Source organism: Leiobunum rupestre, chromosome 4 (genome assembly GCF_980474605.1).
Source record: "Leiobunum rupestre chromosome 4, qqLeiRupe1.1.hap1, whole genome shotgun sequence".
NCBI lineage: Eukaryota > Metazoa > Arthropoda > Arachnida > Opiliones > Sclerosomatidae > Leiobunum > Leiobunum rupestre.
Genome location: NC_143387.1, coordinates 40,912,543 through 40,932,329, shown reverse-complemented (window position 1 = coordinate 40,932,329; position 19,787 = coordinate 40,912,543). Strand labels below are relative to the sequence as shown.

Below are 19,787 nucleotides of genomic sequence, written 5' to 3'. Positions count from 1 at the left end.
GCGTCTACTGCAGGCCGCGTGTCACACGCAGGGTGTGTAAGGTAGCCTTGCCTTGGCTCCTACTCCTAGAGCTATAGTAGCAAGGCCTAAACGAAGTGAAATTGGATTTTATTGATTTGATAGTCGATAGGAAAGAAAAACATCCGATTAAAAAAGGTGATATATTATTTTATGTTTAATTTTTCTGAGTTCGAGACGAGCTCTTGTGTTTAGGGGGAAAATAATATGATCCCGAGACGAGCTCTCGTATTTAGGAGAAAAAACTTATGAGCCCGAGACGAGCTCTCTATTTTTGGGGAAATTATTGTGAGACCGAGTTGAGACTAAGGTCAAACAAAAGGTTTGGTGAGACTGAGCCCGAGACCAAGTCTTGGTGTACAGCTATGCGTCTGATACGATTTTGAAAACTTGTAACGTCACAGCTGTAGTGTTAATAGTGGCCGCCATGACAATTACCGTTTGTTATCAATGGGCAAATTACAATGGTGACGTCGCAGGGTTTCAGACGACAACACTCTATAGCGCCCACAAATGGAATTCACTATTTTGGGCTGATTGAGCGGGCCGCTATGGGACGAGAGAACGCGAGCGCATGCGCAGTGGGCCGTGCCAAGGTAAACTTTTCAGAGTTCCAGCAGGGGGTAGAAACGTACGCGAAATGCGTTGTCTCATGCGATACCCTAGTGGGAGAGGTGGGGGTGGAATTTTAGTCTGAAAAGTTTCAGCGGGTTCGTCTGCTTCGGTATCTGGACCTCGTTCGGGCCTCGGGCTAAAAATGGATCACGCTTATTGTCAAAAGAAACAACCCAAATCTAAAAAGCCGAATGGTTAGTATTACAATTTTAATTATCATCGATGTAGTCATAAATTGTTTGTTTTAAATATAATTTCAGGGGTAAACTTTAAAAAACGCTTCAAAATTAATATTTTTGCCCAATGAAGAGATTGAATCTTCTGATTTACCTTTTGTAAAAATTAGTTTTAAATGCTTTATTTAAAATGTTTTTCTATATTTTTATTCTTTTTAAACAGCTTTGCTTAGAAAAAATTAAGGCAAATCCAATAAAATTATGACAAATGAAGCATTCCATTACTTGTCCATATTTACAATTGAAGGCAACGTATTAGTAAACTTCGCTACAATTTCAATTTAACCCAACTTATGATTAAAAATGACTTGTGATAGTTCTTACAACTCTTGAATTGGCAAGATTTTCCCATATTTAATTTACACCTTGGTAAAATAAAATAAACCTTAGTTTAATATTATATCTGGTTAATGTAACTTAAAACAAATACCTTTGAAATCCAATCAGTAAAATAAAGAAAATTTACGCTTCAAATCAAACTTGGTCGAACCCTTGGGCCTCGTCCTCCAGTCCCGATTTTTTTTAGTTTAGAGTGCCAGCAGCCAGCACCGACCGCGAATACGAGATATAAAACTGAACCGAACTGAATTTTTCAGACTTTTTACCCCCCCGCTATTACATTGCCCCCCGCAACTAGGGAATTGCATGGTTAGACGGGAGCCCGTAGGAATCTCTCCGCGTTTCCAATCTAGGGTACGTAGTCTAGATTATCTTTGGTTCCAGCAAGTTCGTAACGCGGGATTGTTTTCTTATCTAGGTAGAGGTCTGTATTATTTTTGGTAGGGTTTTCATTATCTGCAATCCCAAATTCTTAGGAAGTGACTATCGATTACGCAATCGCTAAGCAACTGACCAGAATTAACTATTCATATGTTTTTGTTATGTCTATCCTTGTAAGACTTATATAATAGAAACTACCACAGGAATAGAAGGCAGTGTTGCCAATGTTCGAAAGTTAAAAATCCCACAGTTTCGGTGAAAAACCGCCCTAAAGCCACAACCCCTATATATTCACGAAAACTCCTCGGAAAACAGGTACAATTTTTTGGGACCGAATTAAATTAGTTATTTTTTGTTTTGTATTTTATTTATTTTTATTTTTTGGAAAAATTATTAATGTCATATTTAAAGAACTAGTTTACTTTATCCTCCTTGCTTATCCATAGGTAGCAACTCTACCATTTTATTCATTATACATTTTTGAATTGTGGAGATTTAAATGTCGGGGTTCTGGCTTAAAGTTAGTGCAATTGATATAATTAGCCTTTTCAGTTTACATAGAGCCACGTAGTGGCAAATGCGAGAAGCTCATGGACTGTTGCTGGATTTTCGTCGATGATTTTTCAATAAAGCGTCTGCTTAGCAGACGAAAATCCAGCAGTTTATGAGCTTCTAGCATTTCCCACTACTAGACTGGTTCACTTTTCGTCAAAATAGGATTCTAGCGGCATTTTGGGTAAAATTTGGCCAAATGAGTTTTTTTTTACTAATTCGGACCTCCTGAACACGAATTTCGATGTTGGCACTCCCAATTTTGGACCGGAAGCTCAGAATTCAAGATGGCGCCCAACATGGCGAACGTTATTCTGTAAATGCCGTCTTCAGGGTTATTTACGTCATAGAATGCGAAAATAATTGTTATAGACTGTTCAAGCAATTTATTAGCCCTGGCCCGAAACTTAAAATTCAAGATGGCGTCCATGATGGTGAACATAATATGTTAATCCAGAACCAACAAACACAAGGTGAACGCAGTTAGCCTTTAAACACGCTAACGCGGTGTTGTGTACAAATTTCATTGGACGAACCTTTACGCTGCACGTTTAACGGAGAGAGGGAAGACAATTTCCGAATTTCCCCTTCCGACGGCAACAGGCGCTAAAGCGTCTAACCAATGAAAAATGTACACAAGAAAATGAACGACTTTTGACGGGTTGCATTCTCCTTGTGTGGGGTGCTGTGTTTGTTGCCCCTAGATGTTAATTAACATAGGAAAATCGAAGATTCTAAGGGCCCCCCCTATGAAATATTTAAAATTTTCTAATGCTATTTTTTTTATTAAAAAGGTGGTTAAATTGGGGAATATATAATTAAACTGGGTAAGTGTATGTAAAATGGGTAAATGCAAGTATATTTTGAAAAATTAGCGAAATTTTAAGAAATTGACAAAATGTATGTGAATTGCCTACATTCGGGATATAATAGGGCAAATTTACTTGAAATATCTAAAATTGCCCTGGTAAATTTATTCTATGTCTAAATTTGCGTAGAATTAAAGAAAAAATAGATCAAATATTGTAAATTTTGGTAAATTTTTGGGAAAGTTATATAAATTCCTAAAATTTTGATAAAATTGTTAAAGATTTGTCAAAACTTTATAATTTTCTGTAAATTTGGTTAAAATTGTATAAATTGTTGAAATTATTTTAAAATTCGATAATTTCGTGTAATTTTGGGTAAACTTTAGTAAATACGCGAAAAGGTAGAAAAGTCCTAAATAAAAAGAGAAGCAAAAAAACGAAATCATCAACAAATTTAAAGTCATTTCAAAATGAATAACTCGTACCAGGAATCCATACCTCTACTTGTAATACTTATCCTACCGTATAGCGTATGGTAAGATCACTTTGACGGCTTTGGCCCCGCCTACGAGACCAAAAATTCCCTTTGCGTGCGTTAAGTTAACATAGTGACGTCAAAAAAACCGTCAGGCACATCGAGACGAAAATCTGCCGCGATAAGCATTCCAAGTAGAGGTATGGATTTCTGCTCGTACCAATAGGTCTTCGAAAAAAATATAAAAACGCGAAAATCGGGTCAAATAGATCTTCGAGTCAAAAACCAATTTAGAAAAATTATAACCGACAGAATTTCCCCAAAGGTGAGCCGCTTTCGCCATATTTGGGGCTCATCAGTACCGTGCACGTAATGGTCGTAATCTGGCATGTGACTAACTAAACTGAAAAGAAAAACTAACCCTAATCATTAAAATTTCAAAACTGGTTGCTTAGCAACGTAAAGCCAAATAGGAGAATAGTCTTGGATAATAAAATATACGATAAGATAAAGATTAAGGGCCACACCGGCGTTTGATTTGACCAGAAAAGGAATGGTAGTATCTGCTACCACGTGCTAAATTTGGGCCGAATTTTCAAACACCGGTGTGTCCCTTTAATAAGAACCACCTATGGACTATGATGCAAAAAATTCTTAAAAACGCAGAAAGGTAGAAAAGTCCACAAGGTGTCCGGAATTGATCAGACTGGGCATTTTTCTCAAAAACTACAAGAGATAGAGTTTTAATTTATAGGGTATTATTTTTAACATGAGAATGCTTTATATTCAAATTTTTGGAAAAATCGGAAAATATTTTCACGTTTTAGGAAAATGTATCTTAAAATCTTATCGGTTAATGTTTTTGAAACGTAATATCCGAAGATTTTCTTCAATTGGGAACTCTTTTCTATTCCTTGTATAAGAGGTACAATATGGTACACATCAAGAAGGCATGGTATACAATTCATACTTTTTATATTAATAGTTACAGATACGTTCCGAAATTCGTCTTTCAAATAACGCTTTTAAAAATGGTGCTTTTATATCAATAATGAGTTGGAAAATGTCGTTTTCAGATCAATAACGCGCCTCCTATATATTCCTCACTTTTTCCCTTTCCCGTCGAGAAACGCATTCTCGTTTAATTAGTTTATTTAATTTAGTAAATTTTTTGAATATAATTTTAAATTTGTCACATTTACTTATTTCAACATAGTTTGAACAAAAATATTGCGTAGGCACGCGAAAAAAGCTTTTTTTTATCAAAAGGAATTCGATTTCCGCGCCTTCGCCCTGTATTTAAATCTTATTAAATCTTATCTCCGAAATAAGTAGCCCAGTACATAATATAATGTAATTTTTCCACGATTATCTATTTATTTTATGGAAAATTATAATATAAAACTGTCAAATAATTGCTTTAACAGTCTATAACAATTATTTTTGCATTCTACGACAAGAACAACCTTGAAAACGGCCTCGGGACTGAAAATATCGTACTTGTAAGAAAACGTCCGCCATCTTGAATTCTGAGCTTCCGGTCCAAAATCGGGAGTGCCAACATCGAAATTCGTGTTCAGGAGGTCCGAATTAGTAAAAAAAAACTCATTTGGCCAAATGTTACCCAAAATGCCGCTAGACTTGTTAAAATGACCACTTTAGAGCAGAGCTGCCAGTTGGGCTCTTTTACAGCCCAATTGGGCTTCTTTTTATGTCTACTTGCGGGAAAAAATGAATTGGGCTGTTGGGCTGTTTTTTGGGCTTTCTTTCAGAGGTTTTCGATAATATACACTAAAATCGGTAGGATACCGATTTCTTTCAAATGAATACGCTTTAAAGCACTCCGAAATATATTACTCTCAATATATGTACAGTTTTTCTTCAAAAATTCGATTAATTTGTACTTAAAAAAATATGTCGAATAATAAAAATTGGAGTTTCTATAAAATTTCCCATGATACTTAAAACTATAACATCACGCAAACACCAATATTTTGAAAAGCACGCCTTTTAAAAAATAAACTCTCGCCAAATTGGGCTAGAATTTGGGCTTGTTTACAAAATAGGGCCTATTTATAATTGGGCTCCTTTGAAGAGCTGTTGGGCGGTGAAGGTAAAATTATATCTGGCAGCTCTGCTTTAGAGAAAAGTGAACCAGTCTACTACGTGGCTCTATGTAAACTGAAAAGGCTAATTGGCCTCAAAGCTAGATATCAAAATGCAATATGCATTCCACAGTAACGTTATAGTTTAATCCTCTGAATGCGCCCCCCCCCCACACCCATTTGACCCTTGCTCCTCTTCAAATTGGACAATGGACAGTTTCGTTTTTCTCTACTCCCAAGTTGTTTAGGAGATAAGACTGTGGATGAATTCCAAGAAATGCGAAAGCCAGCTGCAAGCGCAGCAGCGACCTTTCGCCTTTCTTGGAACTTGGCGCACGTCATGATCCTCCCCGGTTTTCATTGCGGCTCGCGACGCCTTGCGTTCTTTATGGAGGGAGGAATAAGGTTGGGTTCAGTGGCTTATGAGAATTAAAAGTAAAATTAGGAACGTTATCGAGCCGAAGCTGCCGAACAGGTGGAAGGGGGTACTTTCTTTTTTCTCGAAAGGCAGTATCAATATTTCTTTAGAAAACTTTTCGTGGGTAATTTGAACTGGCGATCGAAAATCTCCCAAAAAGTGGAAAATCCCACAAAACCCTTTGATTTGGTTAAGAAAACCCATTATCCCATTTCCAAAAAAAACGCGCAAAAAATCCCACGATCTGGCATCACTGATAGAAGGCCCTGCCTTTGTACGTGCTTTACTAAGATGACACAGGCAAAAGGTTCTCCCTTCATTTCCGGTTATCTCTGGTCCAATAAAAAAAAAGCTTTGGAAATGATGGCCAATTAAATTAAGCGGAAATGAACGGAGAACCTTTTGCCCGTAACACTTTTCATCGACTCTTTCAATTCCTCTTGTAGTTTCTATGCTTATATCACTATAAAAACAATGTTACAAGTGTTTTTAAATAATCAGTTGTTTAATTTGAACAAAACCAGTGCATTTATTTTTTGTGAATTTAGGATCTTGTCTAAAAACTTAACTTTGTAATTACAATATTATGCTAATGGATCTTTACACTAGTTTTAACTTTTAATAAAGTATTATAATTAAATTACTAAAACTATTAACATTAGCAGTGTTTTGAAACTATGAACATTTTTCATGCAAGTAAAATATTTACTACATGATATTTATTATATTATAAAATATAATTCAGGCTAATTACGCCAATGCTGGACTTTTTATATTTACATTTTTAAACATTACAAAACTAGGAGAAAGTTTAACACAAAATAAACAAGTGAACTGTTGTAAAATGAAATTGTGAAAAATAAACATTTAAAAGAACAAAGGTTTTTAAATACCAGTACAAGTACACCTTATAAGGGATTATTAAATATTTCCCTGACCCTGAGGGAGGCATATTCTTATTTTTTTTTTGAAAGACTTTCGCGGAAAGCAATATAATTAGAAGCATTCCAGTTATTGGTGCTGTTTTAGGGCCATTATGGTAATCATTCTTCAATTACGCTGCGAATCGAACCTTGCAATGAGATCATCATAGCCATGGCTGAGTTCATCATATTCTTGTTCCTATATTAAATTTTTTTTATCAACAACAAATATTCAATTAGTGTATGAGAAAAGTAGGGTAGTTGGCCATGACTAGTTTTTTCAATAATCACTTCCATATTTTGAATCAACTTGGTTTTTGACCTGTAGAGCCAGCTTATACTTCCGAGCCTACTCTGTAAATAATAGCTCTTTTCTAACAGTTTATTACAAAAACAACTAACCTTCTGAACCAAGGTTCTTTCTAAGCTGGCTACTTTCATTTCAGATTTCCTAAGCTGCGCACTTAGGATGGCTAGATCAGAACTACCGGACTTCTTTGCATTTTCAATTTCAACATTAGCACTTTAAAAGGAGTAAATTTAAGGAATTGCAAAATGGAAATAGCTTTTAAATTTTTACCTCTCGAGTTGATCTTCCGTTCTTGATCGCAGTGCCTCATACATTTGTTCTTGCTTACGCAACTTCTCTTGGCAGTCAAGAAGCTCCTCTCTCAGTTCATTTTCCTTTTGTTTATAGCCTTCCAAAATAGCTTTGGTTTTCTCGTAACGCTTATGTAAATCTCCAAAAGCTGTTTCGACACTCTGTAGATCTTCTAGCGCCTGATCTCTTTCTTTAGTTTGTTCGACACGTTCTTGTTCCTTTTTTTCTCGCCACATTTTGGACATTTTAGTTGTTTCGTGGAGAAGCTTTCGTGTGCAACTAAGGCAATCTGCTTGGAGTTTAACATGCCTCTGAAGCTCCGTAATTTCAGCTTTAAAAGCCTGCTCCTTTTCAACACCTTCCTTTTCCTTTTTAAGTAATCTTTCCTGATATAAGAGGTCATGAATTTGCAAGGCTTTTTTCATATCCTCTTCCGTAAAGAATTTCCCAGACTCTGCCTAAAATATAACTTCTATTAATAATACCCTTAACTATTAAAAGATTCATTAAATATTCTAACTTGATTTTCACCAAGCCTTTGCATAGGCTCCACTGGCACCATTTTTGGCAATTGCTTCTCTTGAGTCACATGTTTAGGCGAATCAAATTCAATAAGTTTAGTAGTATTAAAGTTCTTTTTGGTGTTGAGAGTATTATCCAACTGGTCCGTGTTATCCAGTGGTTCAACTGAATCGGAAGATTGCGTTTTTTCAGGCGTTTTGTTAGCTGGCTTTGAAGGCTTACCTAAAAATAAAATGTACCCAGTTATAAATGTATAATATTCATACCTTGGAGATTTAGTGATATAGATTGGTACCATACCAGGTGAACTAGGTACTTTCACTAAAGGGTCAAATTTGACATACAAAGAGAGGCGGGACAGTGTAGATTCTTTCAGTACTTGGCTGCTTCCTGCTCGAAGCAAGAAGTCAAAATCAGCTGGATCTTTGAAGACTACACAAAGTAATAAAGTTTCTTTAAACTTATGTACATGACCACTATCTTAATGGAAAACCATACCTTCAGCTGCTGAACGGAATTCATCCTCTGTAAATTGAGCTACTTCGGGGCCAGCTTCGCTATGATTTATCAAAGGTGCAGAAGCTCCTAATGATAAATCAGGACTGGAGGTACCGGATAAAGTTTCGTTGATAAGGTTTGAATGTGAAGGTGATGCTGGATTTGAATCAACTGGGAGGTGTTGAGTAGTTTTCTTGAAAGTACCACGTCTATTGACAGATGCGACACCAACCTAATTATTAAACGTTGGGAATTAAATATAAATAAAGAAAGCATAGGCTTAGTATAAAAGTTATATCACCTAAAGGGTGTTTACTTTACAATGGCAGGATCTACCAAATTGATTAACTACTGAAGCAAGACTTACAAAAACCAGAAAATTATGAGAAATGTGACTAATATAACTTGATAGTCCGAACGTCAGACTTCGCGACAATTTGCTCGTAAATGTTCTACGGGGTATATGTAACAATTATCCCCCCCCCTCCCCGGTTACCATAGCGACCCGAAAAGAACCTTCGGTTTGACGCATTGAGGAGGAACTAAAAAGCGAATTCCATTGGCCCCTCCCGAGCGCTTCCATAGCGGAAAAATTTTAAATCGGTGCTGGAAATCTTTTACGAAAATTTACAAAATTTTATTTGGTCGTTTCGACAAAAATTTTAGCCAATTTTAAATTAAAAAACTTATGACCCATACCTTTTACAACCGAAGGCCAGATTTCAAAACAATAGATTCGGTGTTAAGAGGATTTTTGCTTTCTGTTTTTTTTAAACGTTAGTATTTAATTGCCTTAAAAGGCAAAACATAACAGAGGACGTTTAATATATCAATACCAAAACTGAGTTAACTGCAAAATTAGAGAGGTTAAGCAAATTAAGCCTATCGGAACATCAGTTTCAAAACATGATTGTCATATGTATGCAACGTCCGGTGCTAAGCTTCATCAATTGCATTAGTTCAGAAAGGGCGCCAAACTTTCTGTGGGCCGTGCAGCGTCAGTATCGCGGTTTACCCCCGACGGAAATACATTTTTATCAATAAATAACAGAAAAAATATTATTAATATAAAACTTAAACTATACCTAATATTTAATTAAAAAATTAATGATGTATTAAAACTTAACTAATAATACATTTGAGAAGAGCGTAACCCCTTCTCGTCGTCATAATAAACCGCGCTCAAAATTCGATTAAAGTTGGGATTTAGCCACCATTTATAAAAAATAAATTTTGTAGCACTAAAACCACTTTCCCAAAACATTTTGCCGGTATTCGGTAAACAAATTCGCGAAATCAAGCAACATAATACCCTATAAAACATCAATCAAGATATAGTACCTATTGGGTTCCTAATAAGGAAAATTGTAATTTTGCACATAACTGAGGGAACCTCTCTTACTTTAAGATGTTTCCTGCTATTTCTCATGTTGTGGCCAATATGCCGCCAGAAAAGGAAAATTAATACTTAAAAATTAGTTTTCTATGCAATAGGAAATGCCACGATTGTTTCGCCTGTACAAAAGTTTCAGGTTGTGATTGAAAAACACGTTTTACCCACGTTTTAACATATAGGAGTGGAAAAATAAATTAAAAACCTTTCTAAAAAATTTAAGTGGGAAGCCTACGAAGTATTTTAAGTTGCGCAAGTTATCAGTACCTACAATCTACAAATGTGATGATGAGATTAATATTTATTACATCGTGAGCATTAAGTTAAATTCAACCTTATAATGTATTTTTAATGGGTTCTATTCATGGGTCCAGGAAATTGTGGGCCTCGTTAAATAATCACCCAAGAAATGATTCGGTTTTTCTTAAATATCTTTGAAATGAAAAAAACTCAAACAACTACTTCAAAAAGGTACCAAGATAAATGTCTTATTTTTTTATGCCAATTTATTAGCTGTAAAACAATGATATACTTTATCGCTTACAGAATATTTAGTGGTATGCTAAGCAGTACTGCTTATTAGCTATGGAATCAATGTCATGTAGCTTTGACTACTAAATTTTCAGTCTTAATTCAACTCCACCCTTGTAAATTTTGAAATAGAGCAGGGCACCCGTTTATTAATTTCTAGCTACAACACTGGTGAAGTTTAAGTATAATGGCTTATTGAACGAATTAATGCAAATGGAATAGGAAGTTTAAGTAACATTCATTTCAAATTGAAAAGCGTGAATCGGCTTAATTCAATTAAGTTAAAGAATACTATTCGGACAAGACTCTTAAAGGGAGTATAACCATAACAGAGAAGGTTAATCTTCCATCAATAAAAAATTCCAATTTCCCATCCTGATGCAAGGAGCGTTTAAATAGTTTGGAGATATGCTCCCGCAGTACGATTTTCTACTACTTTTTAGACTGTCAGGACACGAGTGAGTAATTATAACATAAGCTTGATTTTACATGGTAGAGTTCTACTCCCTTTAAGATGTGCTTTAGAGAACAAAGGTAATTTTCAAATATTAATCGCATAGTTACTAACTAAAGCTGTATAGTTTCTTGACGTAAGTAACGAGAACTGTTTATTTTAATACGGCTCTAAGACTGTCAAATAGAAAATTTCACTTACATTTTCTCCAGTTAGATCCCCTTCGGCTTTGGCATCTAATTTTGTTGTTTCTATATTATCACAAATACCAGAGTCTAGATTTTCCGCATAATCTTCGAAAGCAGTTGCCGCTGAAACCAAATTATCCTTCTCACTATCAACAGTTACACCCTCATCTTCATCTTGATTTAGCATTTTATGGCACTTGAGGTCTTCAACATTGCCGGAAATATAGTCATTAGAAGGTAACATAGTAGGATTAATATGGGATGGTGGCGAATTGCATCTTTCGGTCAAATCCAGTCTCGAAGCATTTGTGACTTGTTGAGAAAAGATGTTCTCATTTTGAACTCTATCCAAGTTGAGTTTACTTCTAGTCTCAAAAGGATTGATATTTTCATCAAATTCCATTTTATTCTTATCACCGGAGATCAAGAAACTTGAATTTTGAACATTATCATTAACAAAATCAGTGTCTACTGTTGTCTTTTCATTCCCCTCATATTCTAGATCAGAGTCACCCATAGGAGTTGGCATTGGAACGGATGATTCCTGAACTTTTTCAGAATTATCCAGTTCACTAGGCTCTTTTGGCAGCTCAGTGTCTATTTTCAAATTAAAGCAGTCCTTGCTAATGACACTTGCTTCGGAAGTCTCGTTAATCAAAAATTCTTCCCTTCTATCCAAAATTTGGCAATTTGTAGTATCGTTTTCTAGTGGATTAGAATCAGTGTACTTTTCAATAATTGTATGGCACCCAATTTCTTTAGATTCAACAGGTTCCTTTAGGTTTTCAAGAAATTTAGAAAATGGTCCTGAAAAATCTTCCAATTCTTCACATACAAGTGGTTCAGTCTTCTTCGTAAGCAATTCAGGATTAGTTGCCACTTCAATACATTTATCTAGTTCTACTGTTTGATTAATACTATTATCGTTACGTTCAGATATTACCAATTCTGGTAAATTCAATGTAGTTGCAAATAATTCAGAGGGTTCGATAATACTATCTTCCTGTATAATTGATTCGCAACTTAAACTCTTGAATGTTTCTGGACGAAGTTGAGTTGTTTCAGATATTTGCTGTGGTGATATTGACTCTGATTGATTCAAATGATTTGCAATTGCAGTATTTATATCAACACGCTTAAGCGGACTCGCTACTTCGGATATGGCACATTCTTCAACAACACCGATTTCATACACATCAGTAGGTACTATTGGCAGATCACCTTCTAGAGTTGCAAAGTGTTGCGTACTTTCTAATAGACATTGTATCTCAAGGTGCAAACTTTCCAATTTTGATCTGCTTTTTGTATTAGAAGCACTAGCTATTTCTTCTTCAGAACTCGAAACGGTAGCTTCTGATATCTTAGATAATCTTTCCTCATTAGCAAGGAAAGCAAGACTTTTGGGAGAAAAATTACTTGAAGTGGTTACTTCTACTTCAATTTCTTTTGGAGAAGATTGAGCTGCTTCCTTAGTTGAATTTGGCAAATCTGTAGATTTATTTTCTTCAAAAGAAATTTTTTTTGGAGGTAATTGGATATAGTCTGTATCTAGATTATCATCAGTTTGAGTAATTGGAAAATCAGACACTATTTTTTCAGCTAGAACAGTAAGTGGCTTTGGATTACTCCACCCCTGGAGATTCAGTTGAGGCTCTAAATCAGACTTTGAAACATTCACTACAGATTCATTAATTTTTGGAGTAGTGTCAAGCGAGACATTAATGTCATTTACATCAACAGATAATTTCAATACTTCAACTTCTACAAATGAAGAGTTTGTCCTATTCTCATTAGGCAATGGTTCAGTAAAATTTGAAATCTCTTCTATTTCTTCAATTTTAACATTATCCTAAATAATATGTAACACTTAAAATACTGAAATAAAAATCGAAGGCCTATAAGAAAAGTCAAACTAACCAATATGTTGGCAGGCTCCGAAACTAACTCAGTGACTAACTCTGCTTCGGAAACAACCAAACATTGGTTTGCATTTATAGCAGATGCAGAGCGACTTGGATCAGTTTCAGTGCCAGAAATGTCAGCTTGAAAACTGAATATTTTTAAATTACTTGTCAGTCCAAATTATTATAGCCTTGCTTGTATATAAAAGTAACCCGACTCACCATGGTAGGTTATCTACTAGCTCATTTAAAATTTGTGTCACTGACTCTGTATTCTCTTGATGCTGATAGCTTGTTACAACCACATTTCTCTCACGCCACTGATCAGAATTATTCAAATCAAGAGGAGAACCAAGAGGTCTCTGTAATAAATAAATGAGCAACTAGTTCAGTATAAATTTGTCATTTTAAGGCATTTAAAAAACAACTACCACAGTAATAATATTCTGGCAGCCAGTTGTATGGACCAAATTTAGGGGAAGTGCCTAACAAGCTGCACATTTCCATATGTAAATTTATACAGATAATTGGAGATATTTTGTACAGTAAAAATTGGCCAATCAGGGGTTTTCTCACAAAATGTTATTCACAAATCAAAATTCTGATAATGCAAGTCTTACCAGTCACTTGGAATAACACCCTTTGCAGCAAAAAATATAAATGTTTTAATAAATTAATTTAACAAATTTTTGTTCTTTTTACCAGTGAAAAACAGATTAAAAAATGAAAAGAATTGAGATTTGAATTCAAATCACCTTAAAATATCACCAATTCCTTCAGTGTTAATTTTTTTTTATTATAATGTACATAGGGATGAGACAATTAGATAAACTGGGTTAACTTTACCTTTGAATTAGCCATATTCCCTTGTTGATTTCCCATTTAGCCTATCTTAATGTATAATAATCCTAAAATTCAATGAAAAACATCTGTTCACTATAGCTTTCGGGAAAAGATTTAAAAGGCCGCTGAGCAAGCTACTTCTTTAACTCTTAAAATTCTAAATATAGATTTGGCAACCAGCTCATTGGCACCGAAACCTTTTTATCAATAAACTAGTAGTCAGATGATTGCGCAGACCTCTAAGAGGTTGACTGAATTAAGGATTTTGCCCTCAAGAATATAATTACCTTAGAATCAATCGCAACTATGTTGATTGGAGTTTTCAAAGATTTTTCAGTTACTGACATTTTGGTGTCAGGTGGAATATTTTCTTGATTACTCATGTTAAGAGGTAAACTGAAGGGTAGTGTACCACTTTTTAATTATATTATTCCAATTCTAAATCTTTTGTCTGTGAGAGTTTAAAAGTGCCTTTTTTTAATAACAGGTCTAAATAAGCTGGGAGTACCGCAACCAAAGTTTGCTTCAGGGCTCTTCAACTATACATTAAATAGAAAATAAGCTCTGCATTTATTTTCCCAGTAAAAAAGGAATTGAAAATTTATTGGGTATGAGTTAACGGATTAAACACTTTAACTTATTATTTATAAAATAATGAATGATAATGAATGATTAATTATAAAATGTACGAGGGCGGTTCCTGGACAACGAAGTATGGGCAGTAGATTTTATATTACTTATATCTCTTGCAAAGAAATTCCTTAGCTTGCCTTGAATTGTAAAACTTGACCTAAGCCTAAGCACTAAGCTTACTAAATACAAAAGCAGATGCCCTAACCTCCACTTAGTTCCTTAACTTATTCAAGAGAAATTAATAACTAAGTACTAATTACTGATTGAAATTTCATAAATTTAAATTCATATACTAGCAGTTATCTATAATTCTTAAGAACAACGAGGATTGAGTCATTTCTATTAATTTCCAAGTAAATTCCCAAATAGCGATTTCCCGCCAAATAGGCCTATACCAAAAAAAAAACATTTCAAATAAGGAAGGGACCAATCACGAATAGGTCGAGACCTACGCTTCTCCTCAAAAGTATGGTATAAACAAGTTTAGGCCTACAACTGAAAAGGAGGCAATCTAGCAAAGTAATGAACGACGGCAATGACTTTAACATGGATTAACTAAACTTTATAGACTTGTTTTTTTTAGATTATATTGCTCTATTAATCACGTGGACGAAACCATATTAATTAAAAAACCTGTATGTTTGTAAGAAACCTTGTTAAAGGTATACTCTTTTAATCTAAAAGTCTACTTTAATTTATTATTTAATTTAATAGGCTAGATTGCTAAGGCCCACTTGTAAGCTTAATTTCTTTTTTAAACTCATTTAATTGCTTTATACTTTTTAAGTTTACTTGATACTTACAATCTCTGTAGAAACATTAATTTTTTTTCTCCATATATGTTTTATTTATCTAATAAACAATAACCATAGGTATTAATCATATTAATCCCAAACTTGGAAACCGATGCAAAAACCGCAAAATGTAATGTTATTGCCACGGTCTATAGCACACTGAGCACAGTCAATAAAGTGTAAGTGGTACGGAGGACTAACTTAATGAAGTAGTCCTATATGCTCTTTGGTCGCCTGAAAGCAACAATAACGTAACATGAGTTAGTAGTTTTTCCATAAAGAATTATTTAAATTAGCATTTTTAGTTTACATAAAACCACCGAGCAGCCAACTCGAGGTCTTAAACTGCTGGATTTTTCTGCTAAGCAGATGCTTTGTGTTTATAATAGCAAACTGTTTGCTTAGGAGACAAAAATACAGAGGTTTATGAACTTATCGTGTTTTCGCTACGTGGCTCTATTTGCGACCGAAAATTATCGCAACGCCCCCTTTGGTTTGCCATTGAAACCTAGATAGGTAGCGGCATGGTAGCGGCTAAAGCCGACGCTATTAGTTTTTACTCATCGTTATTCGTAAATTTGACTTTACAAATAATGATACTTGAATTTTAATATCATTTTTGCATCGTTTATTTATATTTTGTTAAGTTTATTTAAAGGAAAAGTCCAGGTTGGGTAAAACTTGGGTCTATTTGAAAGATCATGTTTAAATATACTCCAAAATATCAGCCGTAAAATTGTATCTTTTTTTAATGACGATAAATTAATTTTTAAACGAGCCAAATTTACCCGCCAACAGCAAAGCTAGAACCATTAACCCCTGGACCCGGTGCTAGATAGGCGACGCGGCTTTCACTTAGCCTCCGCTACTCCAACGCCACCGCCGGGAGTAGTGGCTCACTCCTGTAATCCCAGGCGTCCGGGAGGCAGAGTTTGTGGAAGGCCGTGTGAGGACGACTACCAATCCCCCAACGGGTGGTCGGGATACTTCCGCCACGGGTGTCCCCACCCCTGTCCCCACGTATCCCCCCGTTGGCGTGGTCGTTACACATATCTCACCCTGATTAATCAGTTATAGTGTGTGTGCGGGTGTCTAAGGCCTCGGGTCGACACCGATGTTTGTGTATCTCAAAAAAAAACTCCAACGCCACCACTGGCAATAAGCGGAAATTATGGTCCTCAGTAAAAACGAGAACTGACGAAACGTATTCACTTCACTCTCCTATCGTGCGGCATTCGGCAAAATATTTTCCGTTCTTTCTCCGTCCGTTAGTTGTGCGTTGCGCCGAGGCTTACCGATAATAGCGTACAGTATTGAAATTCCATCTAAAAGGTTTTGGGAAAGTGTTGAAGGTATGTATACATAATATTTATTTTTACTTATTAAATTAATATCAATATTTTATTTATATTCTTGTGTTAGATGTAGTAAGCTTCTTATTAGTTCCATGATTGGAAGACCTAGTGAAAAATACCCTAATATCCGGAGGCAGGCACCGCGTGAAAACTCGAGCCCAGGATCTCGAAGACGGCGGTCAGGGCGCGAAAGCGACGAACTTGACGATTTGCGAGGAGCACGAAACGCTCGCAGCCAAGAAAAGGGGGGTGGGGAAAACGAGCATGAGGACCAATTTCCCCGTTTTACTCCGCTTGATGGTGCTGCCACGTGGAGAAAACTAAAACGGCGTTATAACATTGAGTACCGCGTCCAGGGGTTAATGGTTCTAGAGCAAAGCAACTTACCGAATTCACTGTCGAAATTTCTAGTTAGTCGCCTCGGTCAATCACGTCTTAAAAGACGCCAAGCGAGCTGCCATTTTCTTTCGCCTTCCCTCCGCAGACCGCACCAGAATTCAACCAAAAAAGTTAGTTTTATGACTTGTGAGACTGTACTAATCTTTTATATTTAGTGAAATAAGATTTATCGTGTTTATCGCTATTTCTTCGAATAAGAGAACCGCCCGAGGCGGTGCTAAGGGCTCGCGGCGGAGATTTCTCTCGCGTGGTTCTAGGTTTAAAAACGTTCGCGCACGCCTTCTGCGCAATCATCATGCAACGCGCGAAATTCATTTGAGGAAATACTAAGTTGGGAACATAACCACTAGGAGGTGCAGATTTTTAATACCTACCTCTTAATAACGGGTATGTGATCGTCAAAAATTTGGACTAGACCTTTGCTTATGGCAAAGATAATTTAAACTCGTACCCTAGATTCGAATACTGAGAGCTTTCCCATTGACGGTTTTCAGGGCCGGACTTAGAGATCCTGGGCCCATAGGCAGATAAGGAGTCTGGGCATAGAAATCTCATAGGTAACTAGAATGCTTCCGTGTAACTGGCAAATGGGCCAAACGCCGTGGCAGACGATAGCCAGATCTCAGCCAATCAGAGCTCAAAGAGTGGTTCTGCCAAGAATTTAATGTCACTAGAGAGAATGACGTCACCTATCTCCCGCTATAGTAGCGGATCCAAAGAGAATTATTAACCTCCTTGGCGGAACCACTCTACGGCCTCTCATTGGCTGAAGGTTCAAGGCGAACTGGCGTCAAGCTCGGCCGTAGGCGGCAGCATTCTAGTTACCTATGAGATTTCTATGAGTCTGGGCCCTCTTTTCACGTGCTGCATTTACTCTTATCCCTGGAACTAGGCTGTGCCCGAATTCCCCTGATTCAGCGTAGAAGTCTGAGCTCTACGGTTATATAACTAAATAAAAGCTCTTAACAATCGTCGACTAAATATGCGATAATTATGCGGAAATACGGCACTGACGGTTTTGTTACGAAGTGTTTACCCTTTTCCGGCACGTGACCTCAGAAAAATCGGGCTCCATCGGTTGCGGTAAGGCGCAAACCTTGGAGTGAATTATTTTCTGAGTTCCGGCGGGAAGTGGGTAAACACTATCGGCAACGCGCGAGAGAGTGATTTCGAATCTAGGGTACGAGTTTAAATTATCTTTGCTTATGATTTTATGGTTATATCATCTTAATGCTACTTGTTGAAAAATTAACTGTTTTGGCTCTACTTTTCAAACTTCACGCGGAACTCGCATTTTTTTTTGTCTCGTTCGAAATACCGTGATTTGATGTCTCGCGACACGCTTTTTATTATATTTTTCAAATCTATTTTGTCGTTAGTCTTAAATAAATATTGTTTCGGAAAGGTTTAGTTTTTGTGTTCCCCAGTTTTTTGTCTTTCACTCATCCACATTTTCATAGCGTAATTATTATTATTCGCGGTTCTCAACACAACATAATGGTGCCGAAACCCGGGAAGACAGGAAGCTTTAGATCGGATACTTAGGCAAAGTAATAGGCGTGTTGAATCGAGTCAAGTAATTAAGCGGTCAGAAAAATGTCGAATTTAGAGCGTTTGAAGGTCAAACGGGAGAAAATTAGAAACAAAGCGAAAGGTTACATAGCCGAATTGAATACGCAACTTGGGGAACCGAGACCGGAGGGAGATGCGCTAACACAGTTAAGAAACCAGCTGAAGGAGGTGGTTAAAACGTTAAAAACGTTGGACGACAAATTTGAGGACGAAGTGGAACTGGCAGATTTATCCAACGCGGTGGATGAAGCTTTCGAGTTTAATAGCCAGATTATCACAGCGATTACAAATGCGGAACTTCAGCTAAATAATGTTCAGAATTCTAAGGAACGTTCGTTACCACCATCGGACAGTGAATCTGGAGAAGATGGCGACTCCAGCGGACGGGAAGGACGGCACAGCAGCCGCGCACTAGGGCGTTCGGTACGGCGGGAAATTACAAGACTATCGGTCAAACTACCCAAGCTTACCATCAACAAATACGACGGATCAACATCCACCTGGCAAGACTTTTGGATGAGTTTCGAGTCCATACACGAGTCATCATTACGGACAACGGATAAGTTTAATTACTTGCATTCATTGTTAGAGGGAAAAGCGCTAAGAACAATAATGGGCTTACCTCGGACCAAAGAAAATTACAAGGCCGCTATAAAACTCCTGACGGACAGATATGGAGACGCTAACGCATTAGAGGACGAGCTCACAGAGAAGCTATTAAATTTGACTCCAGTAAGAAGAGCTACCGACATCGGGGCGCTTAGACAATTGAAGTTGAAATTAGGGGACTAGAATCTTTAGGCGTAATGACTCAGAGTTATGGCAGGTTTCTTTGCTCTATAATAACGAGAAGTATTCCCCAAGAAATAACGCTAGAATTTAATCGACAGCGTAAGGACAATTCGCCAATGAATGTAGACGAGATGATAAAGTTTCTGGGCAGGGAAATCATGTGTAGAGAACGCACGGCTGTTCTTTATAAGCGCAACAATGACAAAGATTGAGAAAGGGAAAGAGATAAGGATAAGGAGTCGGTACGAAAATGGTCAGGTAGTGTGGAAAATCTACCATCGGCAGCCACCCTGTCGACCATCACTAAAACTAGAAAATTTTGCGTATTTTGTGGGCGAAATAATCACGTTTCTGAGGAATGCAAACGGTATGGGGTCTCAGAGAGACGTGTTCAGGTACGAAAGAAGGGTAAATGCTACATTTGCTTGGGAGGGAGCCAC

The 19,787-nt window shown here is 36.6% G+C and overlaps 1 protein-coding gene across 3 annotated transcripts; it reads right to left on the bottom strand.

Annotated features, from left to right (window-relative positions):
- Window positions 1-6,501: 6,501 nt before the first annotated feature.
- LOC149947807 (uncharacterized) lies at window positions 6,502-14,604 on the bottom strand. 3 transcript variants are annotated; one of them, XM_090171600.1, is made up of 11 exons: window positions 14,540-14,604; window positions 14,090-14,341; window positions 13,182-13,321; window positions 12,976-13,108; window positions 11,072-12,907; window positions 8,493-8,724; window positions 8,295-8,426; window positions 7,993-8,216; window positions 7,452-7,930; window positions 7,274-7,394; window positions 6,502-7,070 (listed from the first exon to the last, which is right to left on the bottom strand). In XM_090171600.1, the coding sequence occupies exons 2-11, from the start codon at window positions 14,183-14,185 to the stop codon at window positions 6,999-7,001; spliced, it is 3,465 nt and encodes a 1,154-aa protein (XP_090027726.1). In that variant the 5' UTR covers window positions 14,186-14,341; window positions 14,540-14,604; the 3' UTR covers window positions 6,502-6,998. The 3 variants fall into 3 exon arrangements, with proteins under 3 accessions (XP_090027726.1, XP_090027727.1, XP_090027728.1); XM_090171601.1 differs by lacking the exon at window positions 14,540-14,604 and having other exon boundaries at window positions 6,503-7,070; window positions 14,090-14,450; XM_090171602.1 differs by lacking the exons at window positions 14,090-14,341; window positions 14,540-14,604 and adding an exon at window positions 13,806-13,835 and having other exon boundaries at window positions 6,503-7,070.
- Between the last annotated feature and the right edge of the window lie 5,183 nt (window positions 14,605-19,787).